This window comes from Apodemus sylvaticus, chromosome 5, assembly GCF_947179515.1.
Source record: "Apodemus sylvaticus chromosome 5, mApoSyl1.1, whole genome shotgun sequence".
NCBI lineage: Eukaryota > Metazoa > Chordata > Mammalia > Rodentia > Muridae > Apodemus > Apodemus sylvaticus.
The window spans coordinates 53,883,945-53,898,021 of NC_067476.1; the positions used below are offsets into that span (position 1 = coordinate 53,883,945).

Genomic DNA, 14,077 nt, shown 5'->3' on the forward strand with positions numbered 1-14,077 from the left:
CATGGTAGCTTTACATGGGAACAGAGCAGAGCAGCAGAAATCATGAGAGACTTTGCCTCAAGTGATGTAGACGAAGAGAAGTAACCCCTAAAGGTTGCCCCCCAATTTCACCAATGCATGCGCGCGCGCGTGCGCGCACACACACACTCACACACACAAACACACAAACACACACACACACACATGCACATACACTAATTTTTTGTTTGTTAAATTTAAAGTTGCCTAATTTCCTTTCTACCACATCCTCAGTGTCCGCATCCACTGTTATGTCTTTGGGGAATCTGGTAGACATCTAGTAGGTATGAAACTGTGCGTCTTAAGTAAAGGACTCTCTACACTTTAAAAATAACAATTAACTGGGTGGGATAGGTGGATGCTTCAGTCATTAAGAACACTGGGTGCTTTTATAGGGGACCTGATTCCCAGGTTCCACACAGAAGCTCACAATCGTTTGCAATTCCAGTTCCAGGGGACTGGATACCTTCTGACCTTCATGGACACTAGGCATGTGTGAGAGACAGACATGGAGGCAAAACACCCGTACAAGTACAATTATAGTTTTTAAAGGAAAGAAAACAAAAACAATTAGCAATGGCAATACGACAGAAAACCTTGAGTATCCAAGCAAAACTCTTCCCAGGGGCCATTTAGAAACACTTCTTTTGAGGACTCCCTCTTACCCACTATAAAGGGCTCACTCTTTAAGGAGACACTTCAAGAACACAGCAGTGTGAACAGAGATCACTATTATTAACAGGGCATGTCGAAAGCTGCATGTTTGGTAAGTGTGAAAGGATTAAAGCAGACAGAGCTTCCTCTCTTCCATCTTTCCTAGTGGTGGCTGCGCCTGGGGCAGAAATAAACTCAGCGCAGCTTCTGCTCATCCTTGCTGATGTAACTCAATGAGCCGACCTGCAAACACAGCCAGCGTCCCGATGAGACATACCAGCATAAAGACTCCGAGGAGGATGTGGTCCATCACCATGGCAACATACTTCCATTCCTCAGCCGCCTGGGGGAAAGCAGACAGAGTTAGACAGGAATCCCCTAAGCTGGGACACAGGCTCATAGCATCCCCTACTGGCCTGTCCTTCAGTGTGTGAATCTCCAAACCACAACACCTGAGGCCCATGTTATAATCTTCTGTTTTTGCATAATTATTTTATGCCAAAATGGCTTACTTAAGTGACCAGGGGTAGTCAACACAGCACATCTCAAGTCAGTAATTGGAGCTTGAAGCCAATTGATTGCTCAGGTCAACTCCACCCCTAACCACCCCCACCAACCCCTACCCCTCTGCGGTCACACTCTTGCATTTGATCATTTAGACCCAGAGGTGTGTTAGCCTGGAGGTGGTGGCACTCGCCTTTGATCCTAGCACTCAGGAGGCAGAGGCAGGAAGATATCTGAGTTTGAGACTAGCCCGGTCTACAGAGCCGAGTTGCAAGACAGCCAGGGCTACACAGAGAAATCCTGCCAGGAATAAGATAGATAGATAGATAGATAGATAGATAGATAGATAGATAGATAGATAGATAGACGGATGGATGGGTGGGTGGATGGACGGACGGACGGACGGATGGATGGATGGATGGACGGACAGACGGATGGATGGATGGATGGGTGGAGGGATGGATGAATGGATGGGTGGACGGACGGATGGACCAACGGACAGACAGACCCGGAGGTGTGAACTGGAAGCTACACAGCTTACGTTATTGGACTCCTGGTCGGACTTCATGGTCTCTGCAATGTACTTCACGCCCTCGATGGCGCTTTTCACCTCAGGGTGTTTGATCAGCGGAGAGTGAAAGCCCATAGGTGGAGGCCCTGGTTTCCCGGAGATGTCAGATATATCTATGTCTTCTGTAAAAATCCTTTTCTCTTGTTTGTCTCTGGATGGTCTTTTCATTGTGGAGAAAAACATGATGTTTGGGATTGTGTCGATAAAAACCTAACATAAAAAAAGAAATCCCCAGCATGAGACTTTCTGTCAGTATTCCCAGAATCACTGGCATCATTTGGGTAAGCAATGTGGTCTGGGGCAAATCACTCAGCATTTCTAGGCCTCGCCTTCTGCGAGAGGGCAGAGACTCTTGGCTGCAGCCTACAGCTTCGGTTCTGTAATGTGAGTAGTTAGCCACTGGAGGGAGCCTGTGTGCAGACGCCACAGCTCCACAGGCCAGGAAAGTTCCTGGCAGTCTGTTCTCAGGATTAAAGACCGCTCCTGCAGCCTCGGAAATGTAAATGCTTAGCCTCACAGATAACTCTACTGTTTTTCTTCTGTTTTGTTGTTGTCGCTGTTCCTGCTGTTAAGTACACAGAGGTCTTGCCCAGAGCCATCTAACAGGCACCGTTAGTCTCCTCCAGAAAGTCTACATGGTGAGCCAGTGTGGCTGATACCAGCACAGTTTAGTATGTCTATGATGTTTATCAAAGTGGGCATATTTGCCGGGCGGTGGTGGCGCATGCCTGTAATCCCAGCACTCTGGGAGGCAGAGGCAGGCGGATTTCTGAGTTCGAGGCCAGCCTGGTCTACAGAGTGAGCTCCAGGACAGCCAGGGCTACACAGAGAAACCCTGTCTCGAAAAAAACAAATCCAAAAAAAAAAAAAAAACCCCAAAAAAAACAAAATGGGCATATTTGGGGGGGATATGGCCCAGTGGGACAGTGTTTGTCAAGAATGTTCACAGCCCTGAGTTCAGTCCCCAGCAAGGCCACAGAGTTAATTAAAAACATGTGAAGCCGGGCGGTGGTGGCACACACCTGTAATCCCAGCACTCTGGGAAGCAGAGGCAGGCAAATTTCTGAGTTCGAGGCCAGCCTGGTCTACAGAGTGAGTTCCAGGACAGCCAGGGCTATACAGAGAAACCCTGTCTTGAAAAAAACCAATATATATATATATGAAGTACTAACACATTTTCAGTCCAATAATATAAATATTTGTGATCACACTCCTCCTTGTTTTGTTCTCCATGATAATTTTCACCAGTGAAAATAATCATGTCTATTCACAAATTGGAAAACACGCCAATAAAAAGCTGAAGAATGCCCAAGCATGAGACAGAAATCTATTAATCTCTACTCAGACTCCATAAACTCGAATTGGGAGTGGGCTTAACTCGTTTTACTTTTCTTCCATCTCCAGGAAGGCTACATGAGCTGTCCCCGAAAAGAAGCAGTTCCTTTTTTCCAGTTCTCTAAAGCCTATGAAGGACTAAGGACTAAGTACTCAGTGTTAGCCAGGACTAAGGACTAAGTACTCGGGTGTTATCCAGGACTGCACTAGGTTCACTGAGTGGAGACCTGGGAGTCTCAGCTCTCACCTTCCGCACCCACTCGGGCATGATGTGGGTGCTGGGCGAGCGGTGGTGTGTGTTGATGACAATGACGGTGATGATGATGGACGCAATGACAAAGACCATGGTGAACAACATGTATTTCCCGATCAGGGGTACAGCGCTGGAGGTGGAAGGGATCAGCTCCACGATGACCAGAAGAAACACGGTCAGGGACAGTAAGACAGAGATGCTCAGGGTCATCTTCTCCCCTAGAAAGACAAAAGGAGGGAATGTAACCACCCACCTGGGCCTGGAACTCCAGGGGGTCAGAATCGGATACAGGGCCAGTGAGGAGATAATTAAGGCAGAACAAGAGTGTTGTGTACTGGTGACACAGTAAGGGGGTGAGGGGGTTGGACTCAGATCTGCACCGCAGACCTGCACCCGGAAGACGGGGTGAGGACATGGAGAAGGGTCTTCTGCAAGCCCAGGAGAGTGGCCTCAGAATAGCCCGACCCTGCCGGCTCCGTGCCCTCGGTTTGAGCTTTCAGAGCCATAAAGCCACAGGCTGCGGGTGTTGAAAGTGTCCACCTGTGCGGTTCCATCAAGCAGTCCCTGCGCACTCATCAGCCACCAAAATCCGAGGCAAGGGAATGTGACCAGTTTGTTCTCAAAGGATAATTCTGGGGATCCTTCCTGTGAGAGCGCAGGGCCCTGACAGCACCGTGTGGTCAGGGTTTCCACTGTAGCTGCCAAGCAGCGAATGGCGACTTTGTTTCACGCGCTGGACTCTTCCCTTTTGGGAAGGGGAGGGGGACAAGAAAACAAGAGGGATTCTGGGTTGGCAAGCTAGAGCCGGGGTAGAAGTTTGAATAAACCTCACCCTTGGGCTTTTTGTTTCCCAGGAGATGGCTCTGCAGCCCAGAAATACCTTTCTCTCCACGTGATGCTGCTAGGCCAAAACTGTTTCTTGTTTTTGTTTGTTTGTTTGTTTGTTGTTTGTTTAAAAAAAGAGGGAAAACTCTGCCACCCAGGAGCCGTCAGTAGCACGCCCCTCTGCAGCAGGCCCGCCTCTAGCACACCCAGGCGCTCACCCGAGTCTGTGGGCAGGTAGAACACCAGGCTGGTCAAGAAGGAGAAGAGCAGGCAGGGGATGATGACGTTGACGATGAAGTAGAGGGGCAGGCGTTGCATGACGAAGTGGTAGGTGATGTCCAGGTAGGGAGTGTTAGGGCAGCAGGAGTAGAACACCCAGTGCTTCCAGCCCCGGGCCTCCTTGATCACCCACTCCCCGCTCTCCATGAAGTTACTCAGGTCGGGCTGGTCACTCTCCTGAGAATCAGAACAAGGTTTGCAGACTCCTGCTGCACCACCCTGAGGAAGGGCGGAGACATGGTAGCCATGTCCCATCCAGAGGGTCACTTTGCCAAGAGGGATGCTGGCCCCACCTCTGCTTTGGGGTAATAGGTTTATTTCCTATAGAACACGTCATATAGGAAGTTAGGGTTAGTCCTTTTAGCTCTACATTCAAATCTCCAGGAGACTTTAAAATACTGCCCCCACCACCACCCCCAGTTGCACTCGAGACTCATTTTATCAGACTTCCTGAGACAGTACATAACAAAGAGAATTTATTTAAGCTCTTACTTAGCTCTCCTGGGCAGTGCAAGAACCCTGGCGCTCAACTGAAAGCCGTACCACTAGATGCCCCTCTAGTCCGGAGTGGTGCCAGGAGCCTGTGATTGTCCAGAGGCTGATGTGGACACGTAGGCAGCCCTTGTCCTGAAACCAGCTGCCTCCCAGGAGGCCCCCACCTACCGGGTGGATGGCCACCACAGAGCCGTCATAGGTCCAGGTGCCCAGCTTCATGCTGCAATTCTGCTCATCAAAGGGAAAGTGGGTGACAATGATCTCACAGTAGCTTTTAAAGATGGCTGGAGGTGTCCAGGTGATGTGGCCGGTGTAGTCCAGGAGCACCTTGGTGAATTTGACAATGGCAAAGTCGCCATCTGCACTGTGGTCAGGATAAGAGAGGAAAATAGCTCCAACACTGCATTCCAACTGACAGCACTGCTCCCCCAGTTTGTCTGACACCAACACTCACTGGGATGATGGTCTGAAACCCCACATTCCTAAGCACTAGCCAAGTGTGGTGGTGTGTTCCTGTGAGTCCAGCACTCTAGAAGCTGAGGCAGGTGGATTAAGATTCCTCAGTCAACCCGGGCTACATAGCAAAACCCAATCTATCAATGAATCAATGAGAGAATGCAAAGTACAGATTTCTGAGCACTAATCACATCCCAAGTCAGTCTTCGGAGGACGAATGAGGTAACCTACAGGCTTCCCAGAGTGACACGGGCCCGCTGCACCTCAGCCTTTCCTTTCCTGTCCCCAGAGACACTTGTAATGTCAGACTCCATCTGTGTGCTTTCAGAGTTGGCTGGAACGACTAGAAATTTAAAATAAAACATTCCTAGCAGCTGAACACTGCATGGGGGGAGGGGCGCGACTGGTGTCTTCTGAGAGCTGTTTGGAACTCGGTGGGATAAATCACAAACTCTGACCAGCAGGGGAGGGAACAGCTGGGAGAGAAAGGCACAGAGCCCCTCACACCCTAAGTGTGGTCTTTAGCTCCAAGCATCCAGGAAAGCCATGTGCGTCCGAAGACCCAACACGACCACATAGCGGTATTCCTTTTTCAGAAACCGGAAACAGATTTAAAAAAAAGAAAAACCAAAAAAAAAAACCTTTTCTTTCCTCTAGTTCTCAAGATTCAATATAAGAGATCCTCAGACACATCATCTACCACTGAGCTGCAACCCCAGCCCCTTTCTCTAGCCACGGGTGCTTCTTGTAGTCTGTGGAGAGGACTAGAGCTGTGGGGTTCTCACTAAAGACAAGACAACGCATCTATTGACCTCTTTCTCCAGAAACGTATCACCAACAATGGGGAATTGGGCTCACCCGGCCATCCCAGCTATAGCAGTGTGCTAGATGCTGGGAGGGCCGCCAGAGGGCGCCATTTTCATCCACAGCCCCCACCAGCCCCAGGAACATCTGCTGTAAAGCACAGGATCAGACTGCAAATCCTCTCGCTAGCTGACTGCGCATGCTCCTGTTCCTGCCTTGGAAGGGTGCTCTTTGAAATGAATATTCCCTGACAAATGAAGGGCATATGATAATGAGCGTGTCATTAAGCTAAGTGTCGTGAATCACATTATAATTTCACAACACACAGTCTGTTGCAGGGCCCAGTGGATGGCAAGGGAGGCATCCGGGCACTGATGGTGGGATGTCATTCAGGATGTGATGGATAACACTTCGGGGAGTTGAGACCTCCTGGGGGGATGGGGGGAGGTATTTGATTCCAAGGAATTCAGAGACCGGAAGTCCGGGTGTTTCGCGTGGCTGCCACACGCACCATCCGCACCAACGCAGCTCTCCGAGATTAATGTCCCCACCCACAGCCCTGATTCAATTTGGCTTCCATAATTGTTTCTATTCCTAACATGGGATGCCATATGGCACTCCTCGCCTGTCAGCATAGCTCTGGTTTTTAGGGTTATTTAATGCAAACGGTGAGGAAACGCATGTGACAGTCCTTCCGAGGGGACGCTGGCCCACCCCGCGTGCCTTTGCTTACTTGTTATAGAGAACAAAGTCCGGCCGCCAGATCTTTTCCGAGGGGATGTGGATTTTTTTCACACCTCCATAGTCATCTGGATTCCATTTCAAGTTATAATCGACCCATTGCTAGAAAGAGAGATGTTACCCCGTTTAGAAGGCCGAATCAGTGTCTAACCTAGAGTGATCCAGAATCCGAATGGGTCCGCAAGCTTTGGAAACACAGTGGTACTGGCTGAATTACATTACGGTGAAAACCACTCTTGCAAAGTGCTAGCTCATATTCAATAATGGCCTTTAGTTGGATCTTTACAGAGGAATTAAGTTAAGATGAGGTCATCAGGGTGAGCCCCTGACCAGCATCTTTATACAAAGAGGAAATTTAAATCACACACACAGACACCAAATACACAGAGAAAATGTTTTGTGAACATAACAGCAGCTAGCTACGAGCCTAGTAGAAAGTTCTGGAGTTGATTTCCCCTCCCGGTCCTCGCAGGCAACAAACTCCAATGACACATTAACTTTGGAACATCTGGCCTCCAGAACGTGCCATGATAAAGCCCTGTCGTTAAAGCCTTCTGGTTTGTATTCCTTGGCTGTGGCCTCCCTAGCTAATGAACCCACACAGACAAAAACAAACATGAAAAGAGAACCAAATCAAACAAGACATCAGCATGCATATGCATACATAAATATATGTATATAGGTATCTGTGCACATGTGCATATGTGTATATGTGCATATATTCACATGAGCATATGTGTGTATGCATATATGCATATGTGTGTATGTGGGTATGTGTATATATGTGTATACATGTATATATATGCTTCCAACATTTTGGTACATGATCCTCCTTCCTGGATTTATTTCCTCTGGACCCCGGTATGATTTTAGGTAAATAAACACAGCGTAAGTACAATAACCCAGTTGGATTACCTGTTTCAGACGAACATTGGTTGTCACAATCTGATTTACTTCATCCTGAGAAGAGAGACAATGGTTTCTTTAGGGAATGAGCAGGGAAGCCAAGGGGCGATGGCCCGCTGTGAGGTGGGGTCTCACAGGGTGGGTGAGCCTCCAGCCCTGCTCTTACCACGTTGATGAGCTGGATCAGCTGAAGACCCACGGTGACCTGCATGATCTCACGGTGGTCCGCCACCGGCCGGACCACACTGCTATAGTCTTCAAAGAGCTTTGCCACCAGACGAGTCTCATGTTCGGAGCCCAGAACAAGGCCAGCTGGGCAGGAAATGACAAATAGATTGTCAGATGCTGGTCTCCACCTTGCACACAGTCTCTCCAGGGTTAGCGGCACAGCCATCTAATGAAAAGCACACAGAGTCCCCTCCCAAACACAGTTGCTGGTGTGGTCCCATACCCAGCAATGGTCCAGTGAAACAACACTGAGACAACATGTATTCTCTGGATAGGTGACCTTACTTAATGCAGTCTCTGGCCACATCACATTCAGCAGGACACTATACACATGAAAACGCTACAGAAAGGCTAGGCGTTTCAGAGCCTGACATCCTATCTCTTGGATGCCATTAGCAGTTAAAAGTAGATGCTGGCTTACAGCCCCTAGGCTGGCCACGGTGAAGAAGAAGGCAAGTAGTAAGTTTGGTGAAGTTATGGAAAACTTGAAACCTCACACACTGTTGGTGAGAATATAACATATTGAGTTCCTCAACATTTTAGACCAGAGTAACCGTAGGACCCAGCAGGCGCCCTCCTGGGTGAACACCCAAAAGAGCAACAGCACTACATGCAACACTCAAAGGGCCATCAACAAATACGCAGGTGGAGACATTGTGGTGTATCCAATCGATGGAACAGTATTAAGCCATAAAACAGGAAGGGAGTGAGGAGATTGTCGAAACATGGATGCACCTTGATAGCATCATTAAGCTAGTGTGAAAAGTCAGATACAAAGAGGTGCGTGGTGCATCTGGAACGGTAACTCTACAGAGGTGGAAAGATTGGTGGTTCTAAGAGACTTGGAGAACGAGGCCACTTAGTGGGTTCAGAGGGTCCTTTGGAGACAACAGAAGAGTATCAGAACTATGTAATGGTGATATCACGACTGGACTGTGTGCTTTAAGTGGTTAAAATAATCAACTTTTTGTGATGTGTATTTTATCTCAGTTTTTACAAATATCTGCTGTTAGTGCCATGTACCAATTAAAACAGAAAGAACAAACAAACGAGGCTGTGATGACTCAGGGTTAGGGCTTCTCCTCAGAACACGGTTCCCTTTGCTTGGCTCTCCTAGGTACCATTCCCCGAGGCTGCCGAGGCAAGCTGACCACTCCGTCCTGACCTTCGGAAAGAGCATGGCTTGCCCAAGGTCATTCAGCCAACAGAACCTCCACATTCCACATGGTGACCCTAGTTTTATGAGTGTGGTGTGGGCTGTCTGCAATCTCATAACTTCGTATACCCTTACCCCTAGGCGAAAACTCCTCCCAAACCCATCATGTGCCTTATATGGGTGTCTATAACTCCAGCCTGACAAAGTGTTTGCCTATCCAAGAGCAGACCCACAATCCATTTATCCTGATTCATGTAGCCAGATATGCCTTTTTTGAAGGCTGTTGCTGAGGTCACCTTGGTCTCCATGGACCAAGGAACTTTAGATGCTGGATTCATGAGATGTGTTCCCTCTTTGCTCGGTAGTGTTATTTATCCCCCAGACCTCAGATCTTTACAAAATGACTAGTGCTACTCAACTAACTGGTATGTTAAATCCCATGACCATCTATAATCCTCCCGAATAGTTATAATGATTCAGTGCGTGATCTTTGTTTTAACTCCAGCTTCACAGAGAGATCACTGAGGCTCAGTGCACAGTCATGCCTTCCCAGGTCTCCTCCTAGCTAGAGGCAGAGTTACAGATAGTTTGTCCCATCCCTAAAGGTAAGATGTAATCTCTATTTAGATTTGAGCTTTCTTAAATCTTTTGGCATAGCTTAAAGACTTTCGCTGTGAATCCCGTGAACTAGCCACCTCTCACATCTAGATTCCTAAGTTGCCTGAAATTCGAAAACTTCCAATAGTATCAAAGAACTTTCTCAAGGAACATCCCCAAACTGCTGGCAAGTTGATGACCCTCAAAAGGGGGTGTTGTGCAAAGACCCAAATTTTGCACACTAGAAAGCAAGAGGGTCAGCAGCATGTTCCAGGAAAGGTGATTCACTAAGGGAGGAGGACTGGGGGAAGGGGCTTGCCAGCACACCAGAGACACTTGCCTCCTTCCCTTGCCCAGGGCAAAGGGTCTAATTCTAGTCATGAGGAATTTCAAACTCAATCTCTATTTCTTAGGGTGGTTTCAATAGGCAAGGGAGATACATAGTCCCCCCCCCCCACAGGGTTTATAGAAACATTACTGTAGTCCATTGCCAGGAAACAGTCCATAGGACATCAGTGATACAATGATGATAATAAGCAAGCCCATAGAATTTTACAAGACTCCAAGGAAGAATTCTGCGAATCCCTTTCCAGTTCCAATATGTCTTGGCGTGCTGGAGTCAGCACATACCACTAAGCTCTCTTTCATTAAAGAGGAAGGTTCTACATAGAAGACAAGGCATGTGAACATTGTCCTGTGTAGCCAAATCACATAGCTACTGTTGACTCCAGAGGTGCTGACACTGTTAACTCACTAAGCATCTGTTGAATATCCACAGCATGGGAACATTGTTCTAGAAATGTTACAATATTTGAAGGTAAGCCTGACATGGATCCTTTCTCTCAACTCGCAAGGTGATTGACATTTGTCATTAACATCAATAACTATTAGTCCATTGGAGATTGATGTGCCCTGAGGAAGGTGGCAGTGTCATGACTTAGATTCTAGAGTGGACGACAGGCGATGTTTGTGTGAGCAGTGCTATGTAATCAGAACAGCAACTGTTGTGTGTCCAGCAAGCAATGAGAAAGTGGCCCTGGCCAGAGGACCAATGCTAAGAGACAAATTCAACCACAAGTTCAAAGCACATTTTCTACATCATATTGTGTGTGTGTGTGTGTGACTGTGTAAAGTGTGCTTCCTATATCATATTATGTGTGTGTGACTGTGTATTTGCATATGTGTATGTAAGTACATATGTGGGTACATGTATGGACAAGCCGGAAGACAACCTCAGATGTTATTTCTCAGGAATCCACATCTTTTTGGAGACAGCCTGTCATTAGCCTGAAATTTACCATGTAACCTAGGCTAGATGGCCAGGAAGCATCAGAGACTGGTCTGCCCTCTCTTCCCCAGTGCTGGGATTATAGACATTGCCACCATGCCTGGTTGTGTAAATATGGGTTGTGAGGAATTGAACTAAGGTCCCGTGTTTGTGAGGCCAGTGCTTTGCTAACTGAGCATCTCATCAGCTCAGTTTGTATTTGTACATAGGGAACTGGACCCCGGTTTTGACGAAAAGAATCTGAACTACAGAGAGTCACCTTGGGTAAATCTTACTCCAACCTCATGCTATGTCTCTGCCTGGGTGATTTCAGGTTGTTTTAGGCCTGTTGTGTGGATCAAACTTAAGTTTTTAAGTGATCACATTTCAGAACTTATGGTGTGCCCTCCCACAGGCCAATTCATATCTTTTACCTTCAGTTTCCTTACAATAAATAAATGTAGGGTGCTGGGCTGCATTTTATAATTCTAAATTCCTATGGACTATTGTCCCATTCTTTGCATGCCTCCAGAAAAGGACCTGACTGGGACAACGAGAGAACGGAGAAAGAAACACAGACAGACACGTGGACACAGACACATGGACACACAGAAAAGCTACAGTCGGATGGTCTGGTCTCTCTGGCAGAGAAACCTTGGAACCAGGGAGATCAATGTGTTTGTTAACTAGATTGAACGTGGAGGAAGGGTTATTGCATTCGGTTAAACAAGGATTCAGGGTTCACGATATACAGTTGGATTAAGGGGGCAATGTTAGCGATCTCAGTGGGAACAGTTCTGCAGAGGAAGTCTGATCAGTCCATAGTACCCAGGGGGCAGAAAACTATGGTGGACGTTTTCTACACATACTTCCAATATTCACACGTGAACCGAAGGAAGGCCTTGTCATTTCCCTCCAAGACTTACCCAAGGGGGAGGCTTCCTAGTCCCCCATAGATTGGAGGCTCTGGAGTTGTTCGCATGGCCACCACCAGGCTTCCCTAATTTTCCATGAGTCTGAGGCTTTTGGGGGCTCTTGACACGGCCACGCCCATGTCAACGCACATACTTACCCAGAATTTCACCCACTCAGGGATTCCTCTGCTTATTATATACTACACGTTGGATCAATTCAGGAAATTTTGGTTTGATCAAAGGATATAACACAGACTCCTTTTAACAGCTGCACATGGGCTTTGTTGTTCTAAGAGATCTTGTAGATGTGTTTTTTTTTTTTAGAAGCACACCACTTTAAAATTTTTCCTGAGGGGGCTTGGAGAGATGGTTCAGAAGTTAAGAGCACTTGTTGCCCTTACAGAGGACCCAGATTCTGTTCCCAGTACCCACATGGTGGCTCATGCATATCTGTAACTCCAGTTCAAGGGAATCTGAGGCCCTTTTCTGACCTCTGTAGTCACCAGGCACACATGTGCCTGCAGGCAAAATATTCATACACATAAAATAAAAAAAAAATCTTTAAAAAATTTCAAAAACAAGTTTTCACCGAGTGTAGTGTTTGTAAACGAGCCTGCTTAGGTTGGATCAACTTCAAATTCCATAGGAATTATTTGATCTGAGTTTAGATATTTCCTCTAACTCTGATATTGAAAAAAAAAAGTGTGTGTATGTGTGTGTGTGTGTGTGTATATGTTTGTATATATATATGCCCTTTGCCTGTGTTTGTCGGAGCAATGTTAGAGCAGGGAGTTGCAGGCTTTAGGCCGCCTTGCTCCTCAGTGGGATGAGATCACTTGTAAATTCATCGGAAGTAATCAACACTCATCTCCTGTTTCCGTCTACCGGAAGTCTGGGGCCCAGGATGGCGTTTCAGCTGTCGTGATGGGCACATTCCAGAGCAGAGAGTAGGTCAAGGGCTGTGACAGTTTCATAAGTCCAACTCAAACTTAAAACCTGCGTATTAGTAAGATCCTTAAAGAGTGGGGGTTGGGGGGAGTGCAGCATCGATAAATTTATATGGACTTTAAAAAAAAAAAAGGAAATCTCTGAAGTTAAAAAAAAAGGACAAAACAGTTTCTTTGTAGAGACAGTTTAGTTACATTTGTTAACAGGTTTCCTTTCCTGGCACCTGTAGCTGCCAATCAAACCTCTTCATTCTCAGAGGAATTCTAGAGTGACAAAAGGCCCATCAGCTACAAAGTTGTCACCCATCTATGCAATCTAGTTACAAATAATAGTAATAGTGATAATAACAACAACAATAATGATAATAATAGAATAATAGTAATATCAAAAAAACAAAATAACAAAGTTTAAATAGGTGTATGATTTACACCGGCATACACCAAGGCCTTTCTGGCCACATGCAGCCCCCCGGGTGTGTGCTGGCTGTGCCTGCTAGGCGCCTGAACGTGAAGGTAGTTCAGAATGGTAGCATTGTCTACCAGAGGTTCAGACCGTACAAGTGGCTCTACGATGGTCACATGGGCGAGCCCGGGACCAGGCGATCACAGAGCAACCAGGATCTCTTGCTTGTGGCTTTTGAGCAGGCAGCTCCCACTGTGGGGAAAACAAACTAAAAGTCTACCCATCCAAGCCGACGCCAAGCTAGGACCAGTAGAGAAACCTCCGGCTGGTGTGGCCGTGTCCTGTGTTCCCATCACAGAAACAAGACCGGGGTAAGGGACAGGGGACACATTAGTGTTTCACCCTCAAAGGAGAGCCCCTTCCCTGGGACTTACCGGAGCAGAGGCCGAGCAGCAGGAGGACAGTGGAGAGTTCCATGGTCTGAGGCCCCCAGCAGCTCGCTGCCTGTCCTACCCCTGGCTGGAGCTTGGCTGCTGGCCTCCGAAGCCAGCTGGCTCCACAGCTATTGCCTTACATCACCTGTGTGCCTACACGACAGCTGAGCTGCCCACAGCCTCAAAGCTCGGGGCCTTCTGTGGCCACAGACGTGCCTTGCTTTACATGATCACTACACTCATGCTAGATGGACCCAGCGTGAGGGTCCTGCATAGATCATGGGTCGCTT

General features: G+C 47.4%; 1 protein-coding gene across 1 annotated transcript; it reads right to left on the reverse strand.

Moving 5' to 3' along the window:
• Positions 1-883: 883 nt before the first annotated feature.
• Chrna1 (cholinergic receptor nicotinic alpha 1 subunit) lies at positions 884-13,830 on the reverse strand. Its single transcript, XM_052181164.1, has 9 exons — positions 13,788-13,830; positions 8,008-8,153; positions 7,851-7,895; positions 6,928-7,037; positions 5,103-5,298; positions 4,379-4,616; positions 3,330-3,553; positions 1,718-1,957; positions 884-1,015 (listed from the first exon to the last, which is right to left on the reverse strand). Exons 1-9 carry the CDS (start codon positions 13,828-13,830, stop codon positions 884-886), a joined length of 1,374 nt encoding a protein of 457 aa, XP_052037124.1.
• Between the last annotated feature and the right edge of the window lie 247 nt (positions 13,831-14,077).

Excerpts from the sequence above, each read along its gene's own strand:
- Chrna1 (XM_052181164.1), bottom strand. The coding sequence starts at position 13,830 with ATGGAACTCTCCACTGTCCTCCTGCTGCTCGGCCTCTGCTCCG. Across the intron at positions 7,896-8,007 it reads TGATCCAGCTCATCAACGTG|GATGAAGTAAATCAGATTGT; the intron begins GTAAGAGCAGGG and ends CTCTCTTCTCAG. Across the intron at positions 1,016-1,717 it reads CCGACCAGGAGTCCAATAAC|GCGGCTGAGGAATGGAAGTA; the intron begins GTAAGCTGTGTA and ends GCTTTCCCCCAG.